Below are 22671 nucleotides of genomic sequence, written 5' to 3'. Positions count from 1 at the left end.
TATATGTATAGGTATATTAGGGCGATCCTTAATATGGACATTTTCGAATTTCCTTTCTCCCAAGGGCTCAAATGGTTCTAAATTGAATAAAAACAATTATCAGAAAGTTTTAGCTCTTAATATTGTCTTTTCGATAGAGCGCAATTCCATCAAAGTTTTGTATGGAAATAGCATGAAAAAATTTTCAAAATTTCACAGAGCGTCAATTTTCAATAAAAAATGACACATATTTTTATGCACTTTTAATTCATTTGTCGCTAAGTTATACCTAAAAATTTTTTTTTTCAATTTTCAACATTTTTTCCATGCTATTTCCAAACAAAGTTTTGATTGAATTGCGCACTATCTAACGTTAATATTGAGAGCTAAAACTTTCAGAGAATTTTTTTTTATCAATTTGGAAGCAATTGATCCCTTGGGAGCAAAGGAATTCGATAATATCCATATTATGGACCACCTTAATATATATAATTAATAATTAGAAATTAGTTAAAAAAAGTATGAAAAAAAATATAAGAAAACTTAATATATGCTACTAAATTAGTTGTGATGTTATTAATATAGTTAATAATTAAAATATAATAAAAAAGTAAGTAAAAATTTATAGTAGTTCATCTTTCAGATTTTTATCTTTTGCGTAAAAAATTCAGAAGTTTATTAAAATGGCCATTAATTTTGATAAATTGGTAATAAATATTGATTAGAGTACTAGTATTAGTTTTATTGAACTAGTAAAAATATTAGTTTTACTTATCAAAATTTTAGAAATTAAGATCAATTTTTTTTAATTTGAAAGTTTTAAAAAAATTGGCTATAAGGATCTAAATTCTAGATCTGCATTATTAATGCTAGTAAATTTTATTAATTAGTGAGAAAGAGTAATTGTAATAATTTTAATAAATTAATATGAAACATTTTAGATATTGACGTAATTTATAAAATGCATTTTGTGTATATTAGACTTTTTAACCAACCACCGAAACTACGTGTTTTATGAGCTGCGTTTGCTTTTTGATACTTTTTTAGAGAGCAACCCATTGGTCAACCACTTTTCTTTTTTGCTGAATAACTCGTTCGTATCACAACTCAGTAACTACATATTACTAATTCTAAATTAATTACATATTACTAATTCTAAATTATTAAAATTGTGAGATTTTAGAAATAGAGGTAAATAAAGAGGTATATTTCGTTAGTGTTAGAATTTGTTTCATATCTTTAACAGATTATAAGGAATTATTTAGGAGTTAGATTGTAAAGAATATATGTCTTACCTGTGCTTTATACAATTCGCTCATGTACCAAACTTTTAAAGGATCTGGTTTTTCTACTCTTAAATGTTGAGCCATTTGTTGCATAGGATTCATGCAAGCACTTACTTTGTCCAGATTTTGTCCATTTCCGAAATAGTTCTTAATTTGTAATAAATATGCTGGACATATCTCTTTTTTGTAATAAAACTTCAACTAAAAAAATCATCCAAGCATTACTTGAAATTAAATTAAATTGGCACGTAGTACAATTTTTTTTACAAAACTTACGAAAAATTCTTTTTCTGCATTCAGAGTTCTATTAAGATATTTATAAGTAGCCCATCGTCTTCTGAGAACATCTCTCTTATCCTGCAAAGAAAATTCAATCATTTCATTTCCTATTTTATAAAATGTATTAACATATATGTATATTAGGGTGGTCCTTAATATGGACATTTTCAAATTTCCTTGCTTCCAAGGGCTCAAATGGTTCTACATTGATAAAAAAACAATTTTCTGAAAGTTTTAGCTCTTAAAATTAACTTTAGATAGTGCGCAATTCAATCAAACTTCGTATGGAAAGAGCATGGAAAAATTTTTGAAAATTAAAGAAAAAATTTAGATAAAACTTAGTGGCAAATTTTGATTAAAACTCATTCATTTGTTCGCTAAATTATATCTAAAAACATTTTTAAAATTTTTGAAAAATTTTTCATGCTATTTTCATACAAAACTTTGATTGAATTGCGCTCTATCTAAACGTTAATATTAAGAGCTAAAACTTTCAGAAAATTGTTTTTTATCAATTTGGAACCATTTGAGCCCTTGGGAGCAAGGAAATTTGAAAATGTTCATATTAAGGACCACTTTAATGTATATATTTATGAAATTAAAATATTTACATATCCCAACAATCCTCGAAGAACAATTTGTGCACTTATCAAAGATCTTTTATATTTCGTCGATTCCATTTGGATGTCATCTCTGTATAACCAGGATCGTTTATACAATTTTTTGGCATATCTTTTTCTTAATTTTTCTCCCAAATTGTACATTGTGCTTTTTCCTAGCTGAATTGAGAAAGTATCAATAAAATAATTAATGAAAATTTAATAATTATATCGATAAAATTAAGTTTAAAAATGTGTTCTTACAGTAGTAAGTTGTCCTCTTCCATAAGGACTAAAAGTATCATTTATGTATTCATATTTTGGAAATTCTTGCATTTGTTCCGGATCTGGTGTTCTTTCACCATGTCTGAACATCTAAATGAAAAATATTGATAAATATTAAATATCAGTGATTTTAGTACCAAAAAGAGAAATTTAGTGGAAAATACTAAGTTAGATAAAATTTTAGTTAAGCCTTTTTGATAAACTTAGTATATCATTGTAAATACGCAAACAATACCATAACTCAATTTTAAATATGAAAACGATATTTTTTCAATAAATTTTGAATGATAAAAATGCAAAATTTAGTACCAGTGTTCATGCTTTATTATTAAGAAATTGTAAAGAAAATTCTCAATGAAAGTCACCTTAATTTTAAATATGAAAACGACATATTTTCAATTAATTATAAGGAAAGTTGAATGATTAAGATGCAATATTTAGTATCAATTTTTATTCTTTTATTAAGAAATTGTAAAGAAAATTATTTTATTAAATTAATGTCGACATTAATGGTTCTACGTATTATAATATGTATTTCATTATGTCATAACTAAAATTAGTATTTAGTCTTCTACATTTTTCTTGTTCTAATCTCGTAAAATTCTATTCTGGCAATATTTTATATTATAGTTACAAGTTGCAACAATATTGTTATGTGACCATTTTTAATACTAAAATAATATCATTTCCTAAAATAATATTAACGCCACTAAAAATTTGATACAAATTTTATATTTTTTTTATTTTACCCCAGTCACTAGCACTAATTTTGAAGCTGGTTTCCAGCATTGTTTTTCGGTTAAAACTTCTGGAGAAATATAAATTAATATTAATGAAATTAAAAAAATAAATTTCATTTTTGTATGTTATTAAAATCTAACTCTCATGGAAACTGTGAATATAATATAACTACGTTGAAATTATTATATGATTTACCTAATTATAACTTTATTGCGTCGATATTCAAACAAAACAAATAGTTGCATAACTATGTTGCGAAATAATAAAATTCAATTTAGTGTATCTCGTATTGTTTATTAATATTTATACAAAAACGAGTTTATATAAAAATAGTATAAAAATATTTATGTAATTCTTACTATTTTTATAATTATCTTGATAATTTTAATATTTTACTATAAAAATAATGCATTTTTATATGAACTAAATTAATAATAATTACTTCAATTTAATTATTTTGCAAAGTTATTATTTCCTATTGGCATTTTGCAATTAGTGAGTTCTTCCTTTCCAATTCTTATGTCTTTCACAAGATTTTTGTATTTATCAAGAGAACAACAACTTGTATCACCGCAACCTTTTACTATCAATTCTGATTCTTCGCCTTTATTCCAGTATGATATCTGAAAGAAAACAAATGTAAATATTTATTTTAATTAAGCGATTGTTTTATTTCATGAGATTGAAACGATTTTTTCTAATATACTTAAGAAATATACATAATACTATTTTTGAAAAAATTGCGGTGTTTTTTATACCTTAATATTTTATATATTGGAAAAAATTATATACTATCCAACAACAATAGACATCAAGGTTAAAAGAACTACTTACTACTAAATGTAGTACTAATTCAAATACTAATACAAAAGAACCATTGAAGAAATGAAGAACCATTATGATGATCTTAAAGCCTTTACCTTTATAAAGTGATTTCCATCCTTTCCTTGGTGGAGTTCTGTTACGATAGTAGCACCATAAGATGGTATATTAACAGTGAAATCTTTTCCATCTTTTGTAAATCCTTGAGAACCACCTAAAGCCGCCAATGCTGGTGCAACTGTGGTATCATGTCCAGAAAAGAGTCGCAACAGTTTTTCTTTATTGGTATTTTTCTCATTTATAAATCTGTCGAACTCTTTCACATCATATCCACATATATTCCTGGATAAGAAAATAATTTCAACGGGTCATTATGTTTTTGATGAATATAATTCGTACCTCCTGATAATTTTTTAGTTCATCAGCGCCAAAAGCAATGTTAAAAATGTCTGGATGCATTTTTCCATTGTATCAAACATATTCTGATCTGCCCAAGGTGGAAGAGTAACATTGGTACATTTCTAAAGTATGAGAGAAAATTTAAAAAGCATACTCAATTCTAGTTCTGAATTGATATTGTCGTTTCAGTAATACTTTAGGAGTATCAAACATAAATTAATTTATTCAACATATTAATAATTATTTTTGAAATGCTACTTCAAAATTTTAAATATGGCTTGAATGTAACAAGAACTTTTCAATTTGCATATAATTTAAGCATACCTGTGCAGTATATAGTTCATACATGTACCACACCAACAGCGGATTATGTGGATCTTTTACTCCTAGCTTTCCTCCCATTATTTCCATTGGTTTTTGACAACTAGCCAAGTTTCTCTGTTTGGTTTTCGCACTTGTTTGTACAAGCCTCATATACTCTGGACAATCCTTATTATAATAATTTTTATACTAAATATGAAAAAATATCACATAGATAAAGATATAAATTAATATACAAATTATTATCAACTTATCAGCATGTGATCGTACCAACTTCTCTTTTTCCTCACTTAAAGTTTTATTTAAATATTTGATGTTGCCCCATTCAAATGTCTTTGGATCTCTGTTCTGTAAATAATAAAAATTTAATCTCCCAGTGCCATATGTTTTTTTAATTTTTTTTTTAACTGTACTTCGCCAAGTAAAGCATTTAGAACGATCTGAGCACTGATCAAACATCGTCTATATTTCGTAGACTCCATTCTAACTTTGTTTCTTGTAACGCAATCTTTGCCATATAATTTATCAGCATATTTGTTTTTGAGCTTCAGACCAAGTTCATGCATAGTTTGTTTGCCTTTCTGAAAGTAAAAGCCTGAATTAATGCATAAATCTAATGCATAAATATTTTTAATAATTTCATTTTGACAAATTTTCCAATCAATAAGCAGAAACGTTTTGCCTGTTATCTTTACCAAGAGTCTTAAAAAGTACATCTGCTTATAGAAATTGAATTTCATGTTTTTTATGTAGAATCTTAGTTTTACTCTCGTTCAAGTGAATATTTTATTTAAAGCAGAAGTGATATCGATAACTTCTACTTATTGTCATTGATTTTTTATATTTTCTCTATGTTTTAGATGTCCATTAGTAAAAAAAAATATTATGATATAGTAATATAACTGGATCAAGTTAAATTGTGTGTCAAAATTATACTTCAATCATTTCATTTTATTGTATAAAATATAAACCAAATAATCATTTAAAATACAAAAATCGTATAACAACTTTGAAACTATCAGTAAATTTACTTACATCCGTGAGTTGTCCTAGTCCAGGAGGATCAAATAGATTTGTTTTCTGTTCATACTTTGGGAACTTTTCATTTGTTCAGGTTCTGGTGTTCTCTCACCATGTCTAAACATCTATAAAAATAAATAAAATTACTTCCTAAAACACATTCATAAATATCATGATGAATATTTATGATCCTATGATAAGTTTATAAATACCGCTGAAACGAGTAATAATTTTGACCCTTTATCACATGGTGTTTGGGCTGACAACCTTTGGACTAAAACAATTAAAACTAATACTTTAAACTTCATTTTCAATTAATTTTGCTATTAATAATAAATGAAATGACTTAATTAAAAAGTTGTAATTTGAGGTCAGTAAGGCTCTTTATAATATTTTTGCAATTGCTATTTCATAATCCCAAAAAACATAAATATTATGATCAACATTTTGAGAACTTTGCCAATGTATTGTGTTTTAATATATGCGTTTAAAATTGCAGGGGTGTAAAAGTTGAAGAGATAGATGATTTAATTGATGAGAAATTATGTTTATTAATATCATATTTTATTTGATTTGATAGAACCCAATTGAATCAACAATTCGATTTAATTATTGTATTTTTTCCTTATGGATATTTAATTTTTATTAAATCATTTTTATCTTACCTTAATTTATCGTATCTTTGTTGCATCTGTTTTTAAACTTCTATCAGAAATAAACTTATCTATTATACCTATATAATATTTAATTTGGATAATAACAATTAAGATAAGCCTCAATAAAAAGTGGGATTTTCTTTCAACTTCTAAAAATCAATTTAAAATAAAATTAATAATAGCTGAAAATACATTTACGAGTATTTTCAATCTTTGAGAAATTTTTATGCTCTTTATGAATTTTCAAAATAAATTTTTACGATTTAAGGAAAGTTGGGAGAAGGCCAGTAAAATTAATATTATTAATAATTTTAATAGTCAAAAAAAGCTTGAAAAGTTAAGTAACATTACATATAGAAGAATTCTACATATGGAAGAATTTCATTAATCTGGCACTTCGTTAGAACGACGCTTCCAGTAATCCGACATCCTCGCGTCCGAACCGATAGCCATTTTTTTTTGAAATTTTTGGAAATTTTAACGTTACTTTCGAATATAATATGTTAAAGATTTTGACTGTAGAGTTCATATCTTTAGAACTCAGTTGTCAAAATGATGTATTTAATTGTATGATTTTTTCATGTATTTACGATATTTGATACATTTCTGAATATTACTATAAAATAATTATAATTGAATATATAATGATAATATAAAATTATTATAAGTTTCTGTAAATTTGCATAATTATTATTAAGGATTGTTGAATAGTGATATATACTACAATTACCTAACTTGTTTGTAAAAATAAAATAATCAGTTTCTCCATTTTTATACATATGTGCTTACAATATATTATAGACAAGAATAGAATTTATTATATTTATAATAATATAATACTTTTATTTTTTTAGGTGTTCATGAAACCCAGTACACAGAACAGCAACTCTTAGACCAATTGGAGGCTTGCGCCGAGAGCTTAGAGCTTTCGGAAAGGTACGAGCTTTTGGGTAGCTTATATCGTCTCATACTGCCAATTCATGAACGTAGAAGGGACTACGAGGCTTTGGCCGCCTGCTACGGCCGATTGAGAGAGGCCTGTCTACGCGTAGCCGAAGTCGCCAGGACGGGGAAAAGATTACTAGGTAGGAGGATATATATAAATATATATATATATATATATATATATATATATACTAGCAAACCCGACGAACTCCGTTTCGCCACCAGATGGTTTCGTGAGAAAGATGAAGAAATTTTTTGTTTGTTCTATATTTGAAAAGGAAAAATTTGATTTTATTGCGCAACAGTAATGAATTTATTTCGATTACAAAAAGAAGTGTTTTTTAGTTAAACGTCTCTAAGTAAATGAAAGTGAATCCGCAAATTATCCGTTTCATTGAAGTGCTCTTTGGTAAACCGCATTTTTTGTTTTTTGGTCTGACATTAACACAAACAAAGCGGATGGTTTCCCAACTCGTGAACAGGCAACGTATAACTGCCCAAGTAAAAAACAATGATTTTCTAAATAATCTATTCGAAATTTATCCCGCAAACACTAAGCTATTGGCCTTGCGACTTGTTATTGCGAACGCAAGGCGAACTGGAAATTGCAATCATTTGAAGTCAAACAGAAGACCAGTCGGAATCATTGGTATGTCACCAAATCGCCAGCAATTTTTGATTGAATGGTGAAATTCAGTGCGTGTACATCATTATTCTTTGCGACAAGAATTGCTCGTTGACTTAACCAAGCATAATTCTGATAATTCTCACTAATGTCACTACTCTAATTTTTAATTACGGTGCGTGAAGTTCCAGCAATTTGCATTAGGGCACGATGCCATGCACCATTAATTTTCTTAGCTATGAGCCCGAGACCTTATACATACATACATATATATATATATATATATATATATATATATATTTAATTTGAGTTTAATATTCGGGCGTAACATCAATAAAAATAATATTTTTATTTTTATTGATGTTACGCCCGAATATTAAACTCAAATTAAACATATATATCAACATCAAATTCAAGAATATTCAAAATATATATATATATATATATATCTCCCTTCCGCTTTTTTGCTCTTGGTTTATAATACAAAAACGCGGAAGGGAGATATTTGACAACCTATTATATATAATGAAAATTTTTTATTAAACGTTTCGAAACTTAATGTGTGTCATCATTCAGTGATCTAAAAAAACATATTACAAAAATAAATTAAAAAAAATCAAATTGTTATTTATGTAATATGTTTTCTTTAGGTTACTGAATGATGACACACATTAAGTGTCAAAACGTTCAATAGAATAAAGAATTTTTCTATTTTAACCTCTTTTTCAATTCTGGGCTGCTAAATACTTTAAATATGCATCAATGTCGACAAAAATCGGCCAATATCTACTTTTCATATACCTAAGTGGTAAGGTTTGGCAACCCTTAAGATTTTTTTAAATTTATGATCAATTTCAATTATTTTACTTGTTGTAACTAAAGAACACTTTCAGATCTAAATTTTCACCTTCTTACCACAAACCCTAATTCGTATTAGTTATTTTAGTAATCGAATAATTTTTCATCCCTCTTTCAGTCAATAAATATTTCTCACTGAATTTCAATTATATTTTTCTTAAATATAGCTCGAATGAAAAAGCCAAGTTAACTTTGAAAAAAAAAAAATTTTTTTATTATGGTTTGTTTATTCTTAACATATTTGTCCTTAATTTTGGTACAATTTTTTGTTTTATTTTTTTGTAATGTATAATTTAAAAACTCATTTATTTACAACATTTAATTTTTGCAACATGTTCCAATCGCCTGTTCAACACACACCTAGATTATTTTTAGTTGTTTTTTTCAAATGCAACTTCATTTTGTAGCAATATTTGGCAAAAACACTTGTTTTTGTTGCAAAATTTGTATACAATTTGGAAAGTGGCGAAATCATTTATTCGCATTTCATCAATTTTACAAAATAATGGTTAAAAGTTGTTGTTCATTTATTTTCATAAAATAGTATCTAAAATAACAAGGATATTTATTTTTATTTTCATTTCTAAAAACTACTATCTACATTTCCTGATAAATATATTAGTTTATGGGGTTCTTTTTGTACTAAAATTTATACATGGTTAGATTTTTAAAATTTTGAAAATATGAGTATACTTTTTTAAACCTTATAATTTATATAAATATTTTTTATTTATTTATTCAATTTTCAACCTTATTACCTATTTTCATATATTTAAACAGTAACTTTCATATAAAAGAATAAATAAAACAAAAAATATAAAAAAATGCAAAGAAATATTCCCAATCCTAAATTAAATCATTATTCATTCAAAATTAAAATATATTTTTATAAAATTAATTTTAACAATATTTTTGCAACTGTACCTCTTTTTGACACTAAAATTAACAAACATAATACTGAATTCAAATAATACTACTAAAAATGCATAAAATAAAAAATATGATTCACATATAAATGAATACTATATTTATATATAAGCTCTTTAATTTGAATATAAATTAATAATAAATTTTATACGTATATATATACTTATTTTTAAATGAATAACCAGAAAAAATAATGCAAAGAAATATAAGGTAGAAATTGTTTCAAATCCTAAACAAATAGTATTTTCATTGATAATTAAGAAGTTTAATATAAACAAATAATTTTATGCATACTGTACTTCATTTTGACACTAAAATACTATTTTTATTATAAAATGAAATATATAATTTGCATATAAATAAGCACTAAATTCATATATTTATTTTAAACCAGTAGTAGTTTTATTCTTAAAAAATTAAAAATCATTTTTTTAAATAATTTTGCTCAAACTTTGTGTTTCGGATTTTCTGGTTTTATATGTAAATATAAATTAATAATAAATATTTATAAATATATAGCCCTTTATATATAAATGAATAACCAATAGAAAAAAACAATAATTGATAAAATAATGAAAAAAAATATATAGCAGAAATTGTTTCAAATTCTAAGTAAATAGTAGTTTTAAATTGTTCTAAAATAATTTTTGCTTAATAAATTTTAAACGTAATGTTCTAGTATTAAATTGTTTAAAATAAAGTTTTGTGATTTATATTTTCTGAATGATGACACACGTGAAGTGTCGAAATGTATAAATACAGATTAGTTAATAAATTAATACTAATTTTAATTCGACGAATTTGCTGATAATTATATTGAAAAAACATTTGAAATAGGAACTTTAATTTTTATATTCGGGCTATCTATCTTTATCTCTTTGTCTCTATTCTATTTTTTTATTATTAACAACAAATCCATATATGAATAAATACAAATTTATATATAAATTAATAATATTGCAAAGAAAGAAATAAATGGTAGAAAGTTTTTCAAGCTTCAAATTAAAATATTCTTGGGTGTCTGTCCTAGATATAGCATGATAAATTAATACAGTTTTATTATAATTTATTACAGGTCGATACTATAGAGTGGCTTTCTTTGGCAGAGCCTATTTTGAGGAAGAAGATGGTGTCGAATATGTTTATAAGGAACCAAAACTTACTGGTTTAGGAGAAATCACCGAAAGGCTGCACAAACTCTATTCTGATAAATTCGGAGTCGAAGTCGTAAGGATGGTCAACGATTCTTCACAGGTTGGGAAATAATTATATCTTCTCTATTTATCCAAATGAAATAGAAACATTTCTGAAGCCATTTTTGTTTACATAAAATTTATTGAACACTAACTTGTGTAAAAGAATATCATAACTAATATAATTAATGAAAAAAAATTTAAAAGAGCACATATTGCTCTCCTATATGTATGATGTTCAATCGCTGTGCATTGTAACACAACTGATCAAGGTTACACATCTTACTGCAAGGTCACTTTTATTTTATCCAAAATACTACTATAGTTACATGTTTTATTAACTTCCCGAAGGAGAAGTTTATGTTTTCATCAAAAAATCCGATTCGCTAATTTTATGTTTTCTCGACGTTTCAAGCCATTCTGAATCGAATGAGACCAAATTTGGAAAAAGTATGTGTGTGTGTGTGTGTGTGTGTGTGTGTGTGTGCGTGTGCACCAACAGATTTTTTGCCGTAAAACGCCGTTTTCTCAAAAACGGCTGGACCGATTTCAAAAATTTAAAAGCCATTCGATGTATCTCGATGAGGTCTATCGTTTCTGAGCGACGATCGGCCGAACCGTTTCTTTGTAAATTGCAGAAAAGTGAAAAATTTTTCGTCTACGTTTTAGCCCGCAATTCTGAATCGATTTTGAAAATCCAAAAACCGTTCGAAAGATATTGGTTGAGAATGGTACTGATTAGTTTTAGGTGAAAATCTACCGAGTCGTTTTCTTGTAATAAAGTTAGTTTTTGGAGAAGATCGGCCGGGCAGTTTTCTTGTAATAAAGTGTTAAAACATTTTTTTTCGACGATTTTTATCATTATTTTTGTGACGGTAGATACCATAGTCTTCTAGATCATACTAAAATATTACGGCCCTACGACAACTCGTTTAGCTTTAAAAATTCGTCAAAGTTTGCAAAAATTAGTATCGTTTTTTGGCATTTGCCAAAATTAGACCTTTCATCGACGATTGCTCAAAAACGCCTGAACCTATTTCAGAAATTTAAAAACCATTTGAGTCCCTCAATGAGGACTATCGCTTGTCACTTTCGTGCGACGATCGGCCGAGCCGTTTCTTTGAAATTTGAAAAAAAGGGTTAAACTTTTCGTTCACATTTAAGCTCATTCTACCGAACGGATTTAAAAAAATCAAACACTGTTCGAAAGATATTAGTTGGGAATGGTACTGATTAGTTTTAGGTGAAAATCTACCGAGCCGTTTTCTTGTAATTAACTGTTGAAAAAAAAATTAAGACGATTTTTATGGAACTTTTTTTGGCGTGGATATCATGGTCTTACGACTGAATTATTACGGCCTTACGACAAGTAGTTTAATTTTAAAAATTCATCAAAATTTGAGGAAATGAGTAGTTGTTTTGACGTTTGTTAATATTTCAATGAGAGGATTTACTTGGTATAACGATAGTACTACTTGGTCTTAATGAACATACCTACCATTAAAGTCCTACGGAGACTGGTTCAATTATAAAAAATTGTTGATTTGTGAAAATTTTTTTTTAGAAAATACTTCCAAGTTAACGTGTTCGTTCGTTTTCAATTATGTGTAATAAATCCACTCGGAATACTTTTAATCACTCATAAATTAATTTATTTTTTATTGATTAAGTCGATTATTTACACATATCGGGAACTTCATGTAACTTGCCTCAAGGCTAAATACCAAACCAACTAGTTTTATATGGCAACATGGAGATAGTTTGAGTCCAATCTCTGCTGGCTCGATATCAAGATGTATGATATCAAATTTTTACTTGAAGCTGCAGATAAGTCTTAAATATAGTCTCCTGTAAAAATCGAATTTTGTGTCAATTTCTGCATATCAGAAATGTGACTTCAGAAAATACTAATAAGTATAGTCATGATGTATTGGACATTAACTACTTGCCTTAGACAACTACTATTTGCGTTTTATTATATAAAACAAAATTATTATTCATAATTTAATAACAAGATATATTCATTACCAAAATTTATACAAGTTTGTTATGAGATTAAATTTTATTCATTTATATTGATTATTTCTATTTAGGTGGATGAATCTTCATTAGACTCTCGACTGGCCTACATCCAGGTGACCCATTTGACTCCTCATTGGGAACCAGGACAATTACCAGAACATTATAGCGAATTTGAAGTTAACCATGATGTAAAAACCTTCATGTACGAAGCTCCTTTCACCAGAGATGGCAGGACGAGAGGATCTCCCATGGATCAGTGGAAGAGGAGGACCATACTCACAAGTAAAAAATAAATTTTAATATATACAAACTAGTTAATTTCATTTCAAATTAAATAATGAAAAATGTAAAGTTTCTACGTGATTTTCAAATAATATCTCACCTTTCCCACAATCTCTGGAGTAGCACGAATTTTTCAAGACTAAAACTGGCCAAATCAGTTCAGTCGGTTTTGAGTTTTAGCGAATCTAACATAATATTGAGCTCTATTTATATATATATATATATATATATATATATAAGATATATATTTGAAGTATTTTGTAGCCCAATCGTCGAATTAAAAAAAGATTAAAATAGAAAAAAAAAATTATTCCATTAAACGTTTCGACACTTAATGTATGTCATCAATCAGTAATTTAATAAAACATATTGCATAAATAACAACAGTTGATATTAAATATATAAATATAACAAGGTAGAAAATTATATACATACCAAACCAGGAAAAACACAAAAATAAATTATATAAAATTTATTGAACACTAAACTTGTGTAAAAAAATATCATAACTAATATAATTAATAGAAGAGAAATTAAAGGAGCACATATTAACTGATATAACTGATCATTTATCGGTTTATAGAATCAATATATTATATAAATATATTTTGTATGATTCTGAATTTGATGTTGACATATGTATTAACAAAGTCTAGTAATCGGGCATAACATCAATAAAAAACATGAATTTCTTTCAAAAATTTATTTTAAATCCATACGTTTCGGCTATAATCCTAGCCTTCATTCAGTGGAAACTAAAAATGAAATTAAAAACTAAAACATTTGAATTGGAGTGAAAAGAAAAAATAAAATAGCAATTAGTACTTACAATTAGTAGATCTTAGTGTTGAATTGGAAAATTTTAATAATCCATGGTATCAGGATATCGTAATGCACTACACTATAAACATTAAACTTTTTTATATTAAACATTATATTAAACATTATTAAACTAATAATTTAACTAATAAATATTTTCACAAAATACTAATTTAAAAAATCACAATTGGATAGTTTGTTGTTCGTAGACTGATTGAAGAAATAATGAAGAAAAGATTTTATAAAAAATATTTTTTACCAAGATTCTACACATGTGTGGAACGAATTGCGAATCCTTTGCGCGTCGTTTTTATTGTTTTGTGAGAAATTTGGAAATACTATCTAAATAAAAGAGATTTGTGTCGCACAGCGTGTTAAGTTCATTCCGTTTATTTATTGTTGTTAAAATAGTTAAAACAGATTCTCCTATAATTCTTCGTTTGAATAAATTTTGTTCGAATTGTAGTACAGTCGGGTAAAAAAGTCCATATTGTGTTTTAAAGTATAAATATGCTCCGCAATCATAGTTTTAAACTGTCTCGGATTTTTTGAATTGTTTTTATGTTGTTGTAAACGTTTCATTAAGTTCTGGCTTGTTTCTCCTATGTAAATTGAATTACAATCTAAACAATTTATTTGATAGACGAGATTTCTGAGTCGTTCGATATTAAAAGGGGTTTTTGTTTTTGTAAAAATAGTGCTAGTAGTTGTACTAAAATTGGTTACAAGTCTCGGAGTCCAGATTTATAAAAAAGTTTTTTCCAAGGAACATACAATTCTTTAATGTATGGCAAACATATTACACCAGAATGAGTTTCTGAGTCAGGTAAATCGTTTTATACTGTGGAATTGTTCATTTTATTCAAAAGGTATGTTTATCTGTTACTGGTTACGGAATTTATAAGTTTTAGGGGATAGGAGTTATCTGTTAGAATTTTTGTAATTAAATTGATGTTGTTGTCCCAAAATATTTTGTCCGATATAATATATATATATATATATATATATTTTATATATATATACATATATTATTTATAATTTATTTTTTAGCACAATATGCCTTCCCCTACGTCCTCAAAAGGATTCCTGTAACCGCAAAACGATCAGTAGAATTGTCGCCCATAGAAGTCGCCTTGGACGAAATGAGATCAAGAGTTTCCGAGTTGGACGAAGCAGTTTCTGCCAGACCTTTGGATGCTAAGAAATTACAACTTAGGTAAATATATATATATATATATATATATATATATATATACAGAAAAATATTTAGATTCATATTGATAACATGTTCGAATATTATTGATAAATAACTTACTTAAAAACAAACCTGATTAATTATATTTTCATTACATTGCAATTTTCATATCTACCAAACAAAATGGACAACAAATAAAACCGTAGAAAAAAAAACTTGCAAAAATACCAAAACCTTAGTTTGTGAAAAGTGTAGATATTTTATTAGATTGATTTATATGTATTTTTTGCAGGTTGCAAGGAAGTGTGTGTGTTCAAGTGAATGCAGGACCTTTGGCTTATGCAACTGTTTTCTTGGATCCTGCCTTGTCCTTGCAATATCCGGAGGATAAAGTTGAAGAACTTAAGGATGTTTTTAGGTAAATATTATAAAAAAGTTTTACAACTATAAGAGAAAAACAACGAGACACTTCTTTTCACCTGGTTTATTTATTCATTTATATAATTAAACTAGCAAACCCGACGAACTCCGTTTCGCCACCAGATGGTTTCGTGAGAAAGATGAAGAAAATTTTTGTTTGTTTTATATTTGAAAAGGAAAAATTTGATTTTATTATACAACAGTAATGAATTTATTTCGATTACAAAAATGAAGTGTTTTTTAGTTGAACTTCTCTAAAAGTAAATGAAAGTGAATCTGCAAATTATCCGTTTCATTTAAGTGCTCTTTGGTAAACCACATTTTTTGTTTTTTGGTCTGACGTTAACACAATGAAAGCGGATGATTTTTCAATTCGTGAACAGGCAACGTATAACTGCCCATGTGAAAAACAATGATTATCTAAATAATCTATTTAAAATTTATCCCGCAAACACTAAGCGATTGGCCTTGCGACTTGTTATTGCGAACGCAAGGCGAACTGGAAATTGCAATCGTTTGAAGTCAAACGGAAGACCAGTCGGAATCATTGGTATGTCACCAAATCGCCAGCAATTTTTGATTGAATGGTGAAATTCAGTGCGTGTACATCATTATTTAATGCGGCAAGAATTGCTCGTTGACTTAACCAAGCATAATTCTGATAATTCTCACTAATGTCATTACTCAAATATTTAATTACGGTGCGTAAAGTTCCAGCAGCTTGCATTAAGGCACGATGCCATGCACAACTAATTTTCTTAGCTATAAACCTTGCGGAGCCCGAGACCTTTCCAACGAATGCAAAATTGTCGAAATCGGTTCGTGCGTTCTGGAGTTATTTCGTCAGGAAGGAAAACCCGACTTATTTATATATATATATATAGAAGATACAGTTTTCTCACTGCCTTTATTTATTTTCTAGGGAGTTTGTTAGAATTTGCAACGAAGCCCTACGAGTCAACGACAGATTGATCACCACCGACCAACAAGAGTACCAAAACGCTTTAAGGGACAATTTCCAAAAACTTTGTGAACAATTATCACAAATATTTAATGAATCTTTGTGGCCCTTGCCAGATGAATGTGGACAAAGGGATAGTTTGGCACTTTTCAGTGCAATCAGTGGAGCTCAGTACAATTCTAGTACTGCCTAAATTCTAGTACTGCCTAAATAAAGGTAAGGGATAGTAATAGTGTCTCAAGGAAATATTTGGTCCATGGTAAAAATATTGGAATATGTCAAAAAGTACATGCTGAAAAATCTCAATAAGTTTAAAGTCTGTTTTTTATGAAGTGGAGTACATTGTAAGTTTTTTTTTTGTATAGCGAAGGAAATGCATTTATGAGTTCCAGACTGGTGTTTTGTCTGGGTATGTCGGACTCAATACCGCCCTGGTATAATACCCACTGATACTTGCCTTAATGCAAAATTACAGATATTATAAATTATAAATATCATATTAAAATTTCAAATCGATATCTCAAATAGTTTTTTGAGTTACAGCCATTTAAAAAGTATATGTATAGTATATAGTACAACGATCATTTTATCTTTAAACGCGTTTTTCTCGAAACAGCATTTTTCGAATTTGCTGCAGTGATTACTCAAAAACGGATGATCCGATCGCTACCAATTTTTTTTTACATGTTCTTTATATAGTTCTTCGTAAAATGAACTATCGATTTTTTGATCGGATCAAAAATCGAATTTTGGCAGTCCAAAAACGACCAAAATTTTGGGTAAAATTCGACTTTTTTAAAAAAAAAACGCCTCTATTTTGTCAATTTTTGATTTATTTTTTTATCGTAGTTCATTTTACAGACAATAATATCTAGTTTAACGAGAATTTTTTTTTTGATTTCATCCACGTAGAAGGCCGGTATCACTGCAGCAGTTATGGGCCTTTTTTTGTCGCGCCGTTGGAGATCGACGATAACTTAAAAAATATTCAATTTTTTCCTTCAAAAATTTTACTACATATTCTTAAAACATGTATAAATATATTTCTAAAAGTTCTGAAATGTTTGATAAAGCAGTTTTTTTTATATAAATTCCCAAAAATCACCTTTTTTTTAGGCCGTTACACTAGTTGTGCCCCTTAAGTCAATTACTACACATTTCGGGGAAGTTCATGCAACTTGCCTTAAGGCAAAATGCCACTTACAACTAGTTTATATTTATATTCACTCGTTGTAAAATATTACTTTATAATATTTCAGCTTCTGGATTTTATTTCAAATAATCAAGAACGAATAACCGACTCGAATCGCCCTCAACTATTTATTCTAGTTTTTAAAAAAACATTTGCCATGTATATATACATTTAATAATTTTGTTATCAATATTATTTTTTAATTGTATACAACTCATTTTTCGTAGTTATTAAAACGTTTGTTATGTATTTTATAATTAGTAATAATAATTATTTAAGTATAAGTATTAATTTGGGGTAAATTTTAGGATGAAGTAGAAAAATTATGGTAATACTAGGATAGGGATCTATCTTCGTATGAGTTGGTAGTAACGAACAGTCGAAAATCTATGTAGTTGCTGTGCGAACAGGCGCTTTACACATAAAAACTAACCTCCAAAACGTCAAAGAACAATTTTATTACCAGTGCAACTTTCTGCTAACGTATACGTTTTATATGTAAAATTTTACGTTTATACATTTTATATGTAAATGTTTGATTTTATATGTAAAATACATAGCTCTTTGACAATTTCTGACTACCGACTCATACGTATATAGACCCCTAACTTGGCATAAAATTTTTATTTTATCCTTGAATTGAACCCTTAAATTTTATTACATAAGTGTTAATGCGAATAATTTGCGAACAAGTATTAATTGTACATTTATTTATTACGTTAAGAAAAACAATTCGGAATTAAATTTTTGAATGTTGTACGAATCAGGGTAGATTAGAAGAGTTTTGAAGTAAAGCTTCGAAAGGGACCGTTGGTAAGTTTTTTGTTCGATAATTATTTTATAAGTTATATATAAATATATACTACAAACATAAAATTATTTAATTGCTAAAAGTGCTTTGCAACTTTGGTAATTTTTTGTATCATTTTAAGTCAATCGCACTTCTCATAGGCCTCTAAAATTTACTGCTGATAAATTTTTTGTATACGTGTAATATCATATGTTTTTTTATATATAATAAGGTGGTCCTTAATATGGATTTGTTAGAATTTCTTTGCTCCCAAGGGCTCAAATGCTTCCAAATTGACAAAAAAACATTCCCTGAAAATTTTAGCTCTTAATATTAACTTTTAGATAGTCCGCAATTTAATCAAAGAACCAGGAAACTTTGGTTGGAGTGCGGACTATCTTAAAGTTAATATTAAGACTTAAAACTTTCAAAGAGTGTTCTATTATCATTTTGGAAGCTTTTGAGACCCTGGGAGCGAAGAAATTTGAAAAAATCCATCTTCAGGACCACTCTAATTCATAAAACGTTTTTAAATTTTTTTTTCAAAACCAGTAGTACATTTACGAATGTTTTTTTCTTTTTCATATCCTCTCCTCTCGTAGATAGTAGAAATTTTAAATTCGGTATATGTATATTATATTTATATTATAATTTAAAAATTTAAAATAACAGTAGGAAAATCGTGTCTATATATAAATATAAAAAATAGTCAATTATATTATATATATAGTCGATGTGTTGTGCTATTTCGGAATATATTTGCCAAATTGATATGCTATAATTTGTTTTAAAATTTTATAGAAACGTCCGTTAGGGACCAAAGTTATGGCAAGGCTATGTTACGAAGAACTTTTCATACTAAATTCTGACAAAGCCATGCGGTTGCTGTGCAGTCAGGCGTATTTCTTGGGTTGTCAAATAGAAAACCTAACGTAGAATTCGCACAAATATCAAAAAAACTATGTTAGATAACAGGGTCTTTCTCACACAGGTTCATAACATTCGCGTAACGTTGCAGTTTATGTGTAAAACGCTTGAATTAGGGTTTGTCGGTTTTCAAAAACCGGTTTTAAAAACCGGTTTTCAGCGAAAATTGTGGAATTCGAAAACCGGTTTTTTAGCGAAAAAAGTCGGTTTTCGCTGTATAGATGGAAAATGACAAATATAGCCAAATATAAAAGATAGATGAAAGCGTTTTGATTCTTGAAATCATATCGGTTCAATAGCATTTGATATCTTATCAGTCTGCAATGGTTCCGAGAAAGGTTTTGTATATATTTACGTTCTCAGTTTTTTGAAATCATATTTTAATAAACAAAAAAAAACAATTAGAATGTTTAAAATAATTAATTAAAATTTCTCGGAACAGACAATACCCGAGTTTAGCTCAATTGTTTTTAAAAAAATAATTGATATTAACAAGTATGTATCAACATGTATCTAATATTTTTTATTTTATTTTGATTTAATGATTTTTTTTATTTAAAAAAGTATTATTTTCATTTATTTGAAAAATTTCCTTTCACTATCATAAAAATATTTTTATTCTTATATGTGAAAATGATGCATGAATAACGAATAATTATTTTCAAAGTTATTTAATCAAGATAAACTATTATTTTTTAGTTCTAATTAAAATTAAAATGGTTTTGTTCACTATCTATAAAATCGAACAATAAATAAATTCAGTCAAATATACTGCTCTAAATTATACTAAATTTGCAGATAAATTACAGAATATTCGAGCAAAATTTTTTTTTTATATAAAATTCGAAAACCGGTTAAAACCGGTTTTTTAGTAAAATTAAAATTCGAAAACCGGTTTTCTGAAATGTCGGTTTTTGTATAAACCCTAGCTTGAATGCACAGCAATACATGACATTTTGACAGTATTCAGTATGATTCGGTAGCTTAATGTATGAAACATGGCCTTGCCATAACATTTCTCTGTTGTGAGGCACAATCGGGCCCTTAATCGCCTTCTTAAAATAATATCAGCCATTCTCAAGGAGATTTTGATAACCAAAATTTTGATACAACTTTTCTACTAAACGTGTTTAAAAAAACAACAAGTAGCTTTTTCACGTTTTATAAACTTTTGTGAAAGTTTTGTATGTTATATAATAACTTTAAAAAGTGTTGGCGAAAGAAGTTATAAGTGATACTTTTAAGTCTTTATGATGTATATTATTTAAAACTTATAAATATAAAAATAAATGAAACGATATCATGCTAAATATACAATCTTTTAATATATAAATGTATATATTGATTTATACATCATTATATATGGCCTAGTCTATATGGTTTGTATGTAAATCTCATATATAAATGTATATATTGATTTATACATCATTATATATGTCCTAGTCTATGTGGTTTGTATGTAAATATCATATATAAATGTATATATTGATCTATACATCATTATATATGTCCTTGTCTATGTGGTTTGTATGTAAATCTCATATATAAATGTATATATTGATATATACATCATTATATATGGCCTAGTCTATGTGGTTTGTATGTAAATCTTATATATAAATGTATATATTGATTTATACACCATTATATATGGCCTAGTCTATGTGGTTTGTATGTAAATCTTATATATAAATGTATATATTGATTTATACATCATTATATATGTCCTTGTCTATGTGGTTTGTATGTAAATACCATATATAAATGTATATATTGATCTATACATCATTATATATGTCCTTGTCTATGTGGTTTGTATGTAAATATCATATATAAATGTATATATTGATCTATACATCATTATATATGTCCTAGTCTATGTGGTTTGTATGTAAATATCATATATAAATGTATATATTGATCTATACATCATTATATATGTCCTAGTCTATGTGGTTTGTATGTAAATATCATATATAAATGTATATATTGATTTATACATCATTATATATGTCCTAGTCTATGTGGTTTGTATGTAAATATCATATATAAATGTATATATTGATTTATACATCATTATATATGTCCTTGTCTATGTGGTTTGTATGTAAATATCATATATAAATGTATATATTGATTTATACATCTTTATATATGGCTTAGTCTACGTGGTTTGTATGTAAATCTCATATATAAATGTATATATTGATTTATACACATTCATATATGGCCTAGTGTATGTGGTTTGTATGTAAATATCATATATAAATGTATATATTGATTTATACATCATTATATATGTCCTAGTCTATGTGGTTTGTATGTAAATATCATATATAAATGTATATATTGATTTATACATCATTATATATGTCCTTGTCTATGTGGTTTGTATGTAAATATCATATATAAATGTATATATTGATTTATACATCATTATATATGACCTAGTCTATGTGGTTTGTATGTAAATCCCATATATAATGTATATTGATTTATACGTCATTATATATGATCTAGTCTATGTGGTTTGTATGTAAATCTCATATATAAATGTATATATTGATTTATACATCATTATATATGACCTAGTCTATGTGGTTTGTATGTAAATCTCATATATAAATGTATATATTGATTTATACGTCATTATATATGATCTAGTCTATGTGGTTTGTATGTAAATCTCATATATAAATGTATATATTGATTTATACATCATTATATATGACTAGTCTATGTGGTTTGTATGTAAATCTCATATATAAATCTATATATTGATTTATACATCATTATATATGGCCTAGTCTATGTGGTTTGTATGTAAATCTCATATATAAATGTATATATTGATTTATACATCATTATATATGGCCTAGTGTATGTGGTTTGTATGTAAATCTCATATATAAATGTATATATTGATTTATACATCATTATATATGGCCTAGTGTTTGTGGTTTGGTATATTTATATATATATATATAAATCGATTCATACATAATTACTAATATATTTCATATCGGAATCTTTCTCGGAGTTTGAAAGCGTATTCAAATTTCCCGCCATACTGCTAGAAGTGTAGCGCATGCAGCGCCTTATGCCAAATTGTTCCCAGTTTTTAGTGA

The 22671-nt window shown here is 27.0% G+C and overlaps 3 protein-coding genes across 3 annotated transcripts; 1 reads left to right on the top strand and 2 right to left on the bottom strand.

Moving 5' to 3' along the window:
• Window positions 1-1210: 1210 nt before the first annotated feature.
• Window positions 1211-3305, bottom strand: LOC113388391 (lysosomal acid phosphatase-like). Its single transcript, XM_026625775.1, has 6 exons — window positions 3178-3305; window positions 2408-2518; window positions 2156-2323; window positions 1542-1622; window positions 1275-1466; window positions 1211-1216 (listed from the first exon to the last, which is right to left on the bottom strand). The coding sequence occupies exons 1-6, from the start codon at window positions 3283-3285 to the stop codon at window positions 1211-1213; spliced, it is 666 nt and encodes a 221-aa protein (XP_026481560.1). The 5' UTR covers window positions 3286-3305.
• A 324-nt stretch (window positions 3306-3629) lies between these two features.
• On the bottom strand, window positions 3630-6074 carry LOC113387831 (testicular acid phosphatase homolog). Its single transcript, XM_026625212.1, has 8 exons — window positions 5944-6074; window positions 5747-5856; window positions 5125-5292; window positions 4982-5059; window positions 4715-4900; window positions 4391-4512; window positions 4090-4333; window positions 3630-3792 (listed from the first exon to the last, which is right to left on the bottom strand). The coding sequence occupies exons 3-6, from the start codon at window positions 5275-5277 to the stop codon at window positions 4405-4407; spliced, it is 525 nt and encodes a 174-aa protein (XP_026480997.1). The 5' UTR covers window positions 5278-5292; window positions 5747-5856; window positions 5944-6074; the 3' UTR covers window positions 3630-3792; window positions 4090-4333; window positions 4391-4404.
• A 1167-nt stretch (window positions 6075-7241) lies between these two features.
• LOC113387919 (dedicator of cytokinesis protein 9-like) lies at window positions 7242-18118 on the top strand (the record flags this gene model as incomplete). The annotated part of the gene is given in 7 exon segments (XM_026625303.1): window positions 7242-7472; window positions 10818-10996; window positions 13029-13239; window positions 15109-15274; window positions 15546-15671; window positions 16596-16850; window positions 17894-18118. Coding segments are annotated over 6 exon segments (1145 nt in total), but the record flags the coding sequence as incomplete, so codon positions are not given.
• Between the last annotated feature and the right edge of the window lie 4553 nt (window positions 18119-22671).

The sequence above is a fragment of the Ctenocephalides felis genome, unplaced genomic scaffold (assembly GCF_003426905.1).
Source record: "Ctenocephalides felis isolate EL2017-DRISC unplaced genomic scaffold, ASM342690v1 CF-g0.4_SCAFFOLD_03572, whole genome shotgun sequence".
In the NCBI taxonomy this organism is placed as follows: Eukaryota; Metazoa; Arthropoda; class Insecta; order Siphonaptera; family Pulicidae; genus Ctenocephalides; species Ctenocephalides felis.
This window is presented reverse-complemented; position numbering and strand designations above follow the sequence as displayed.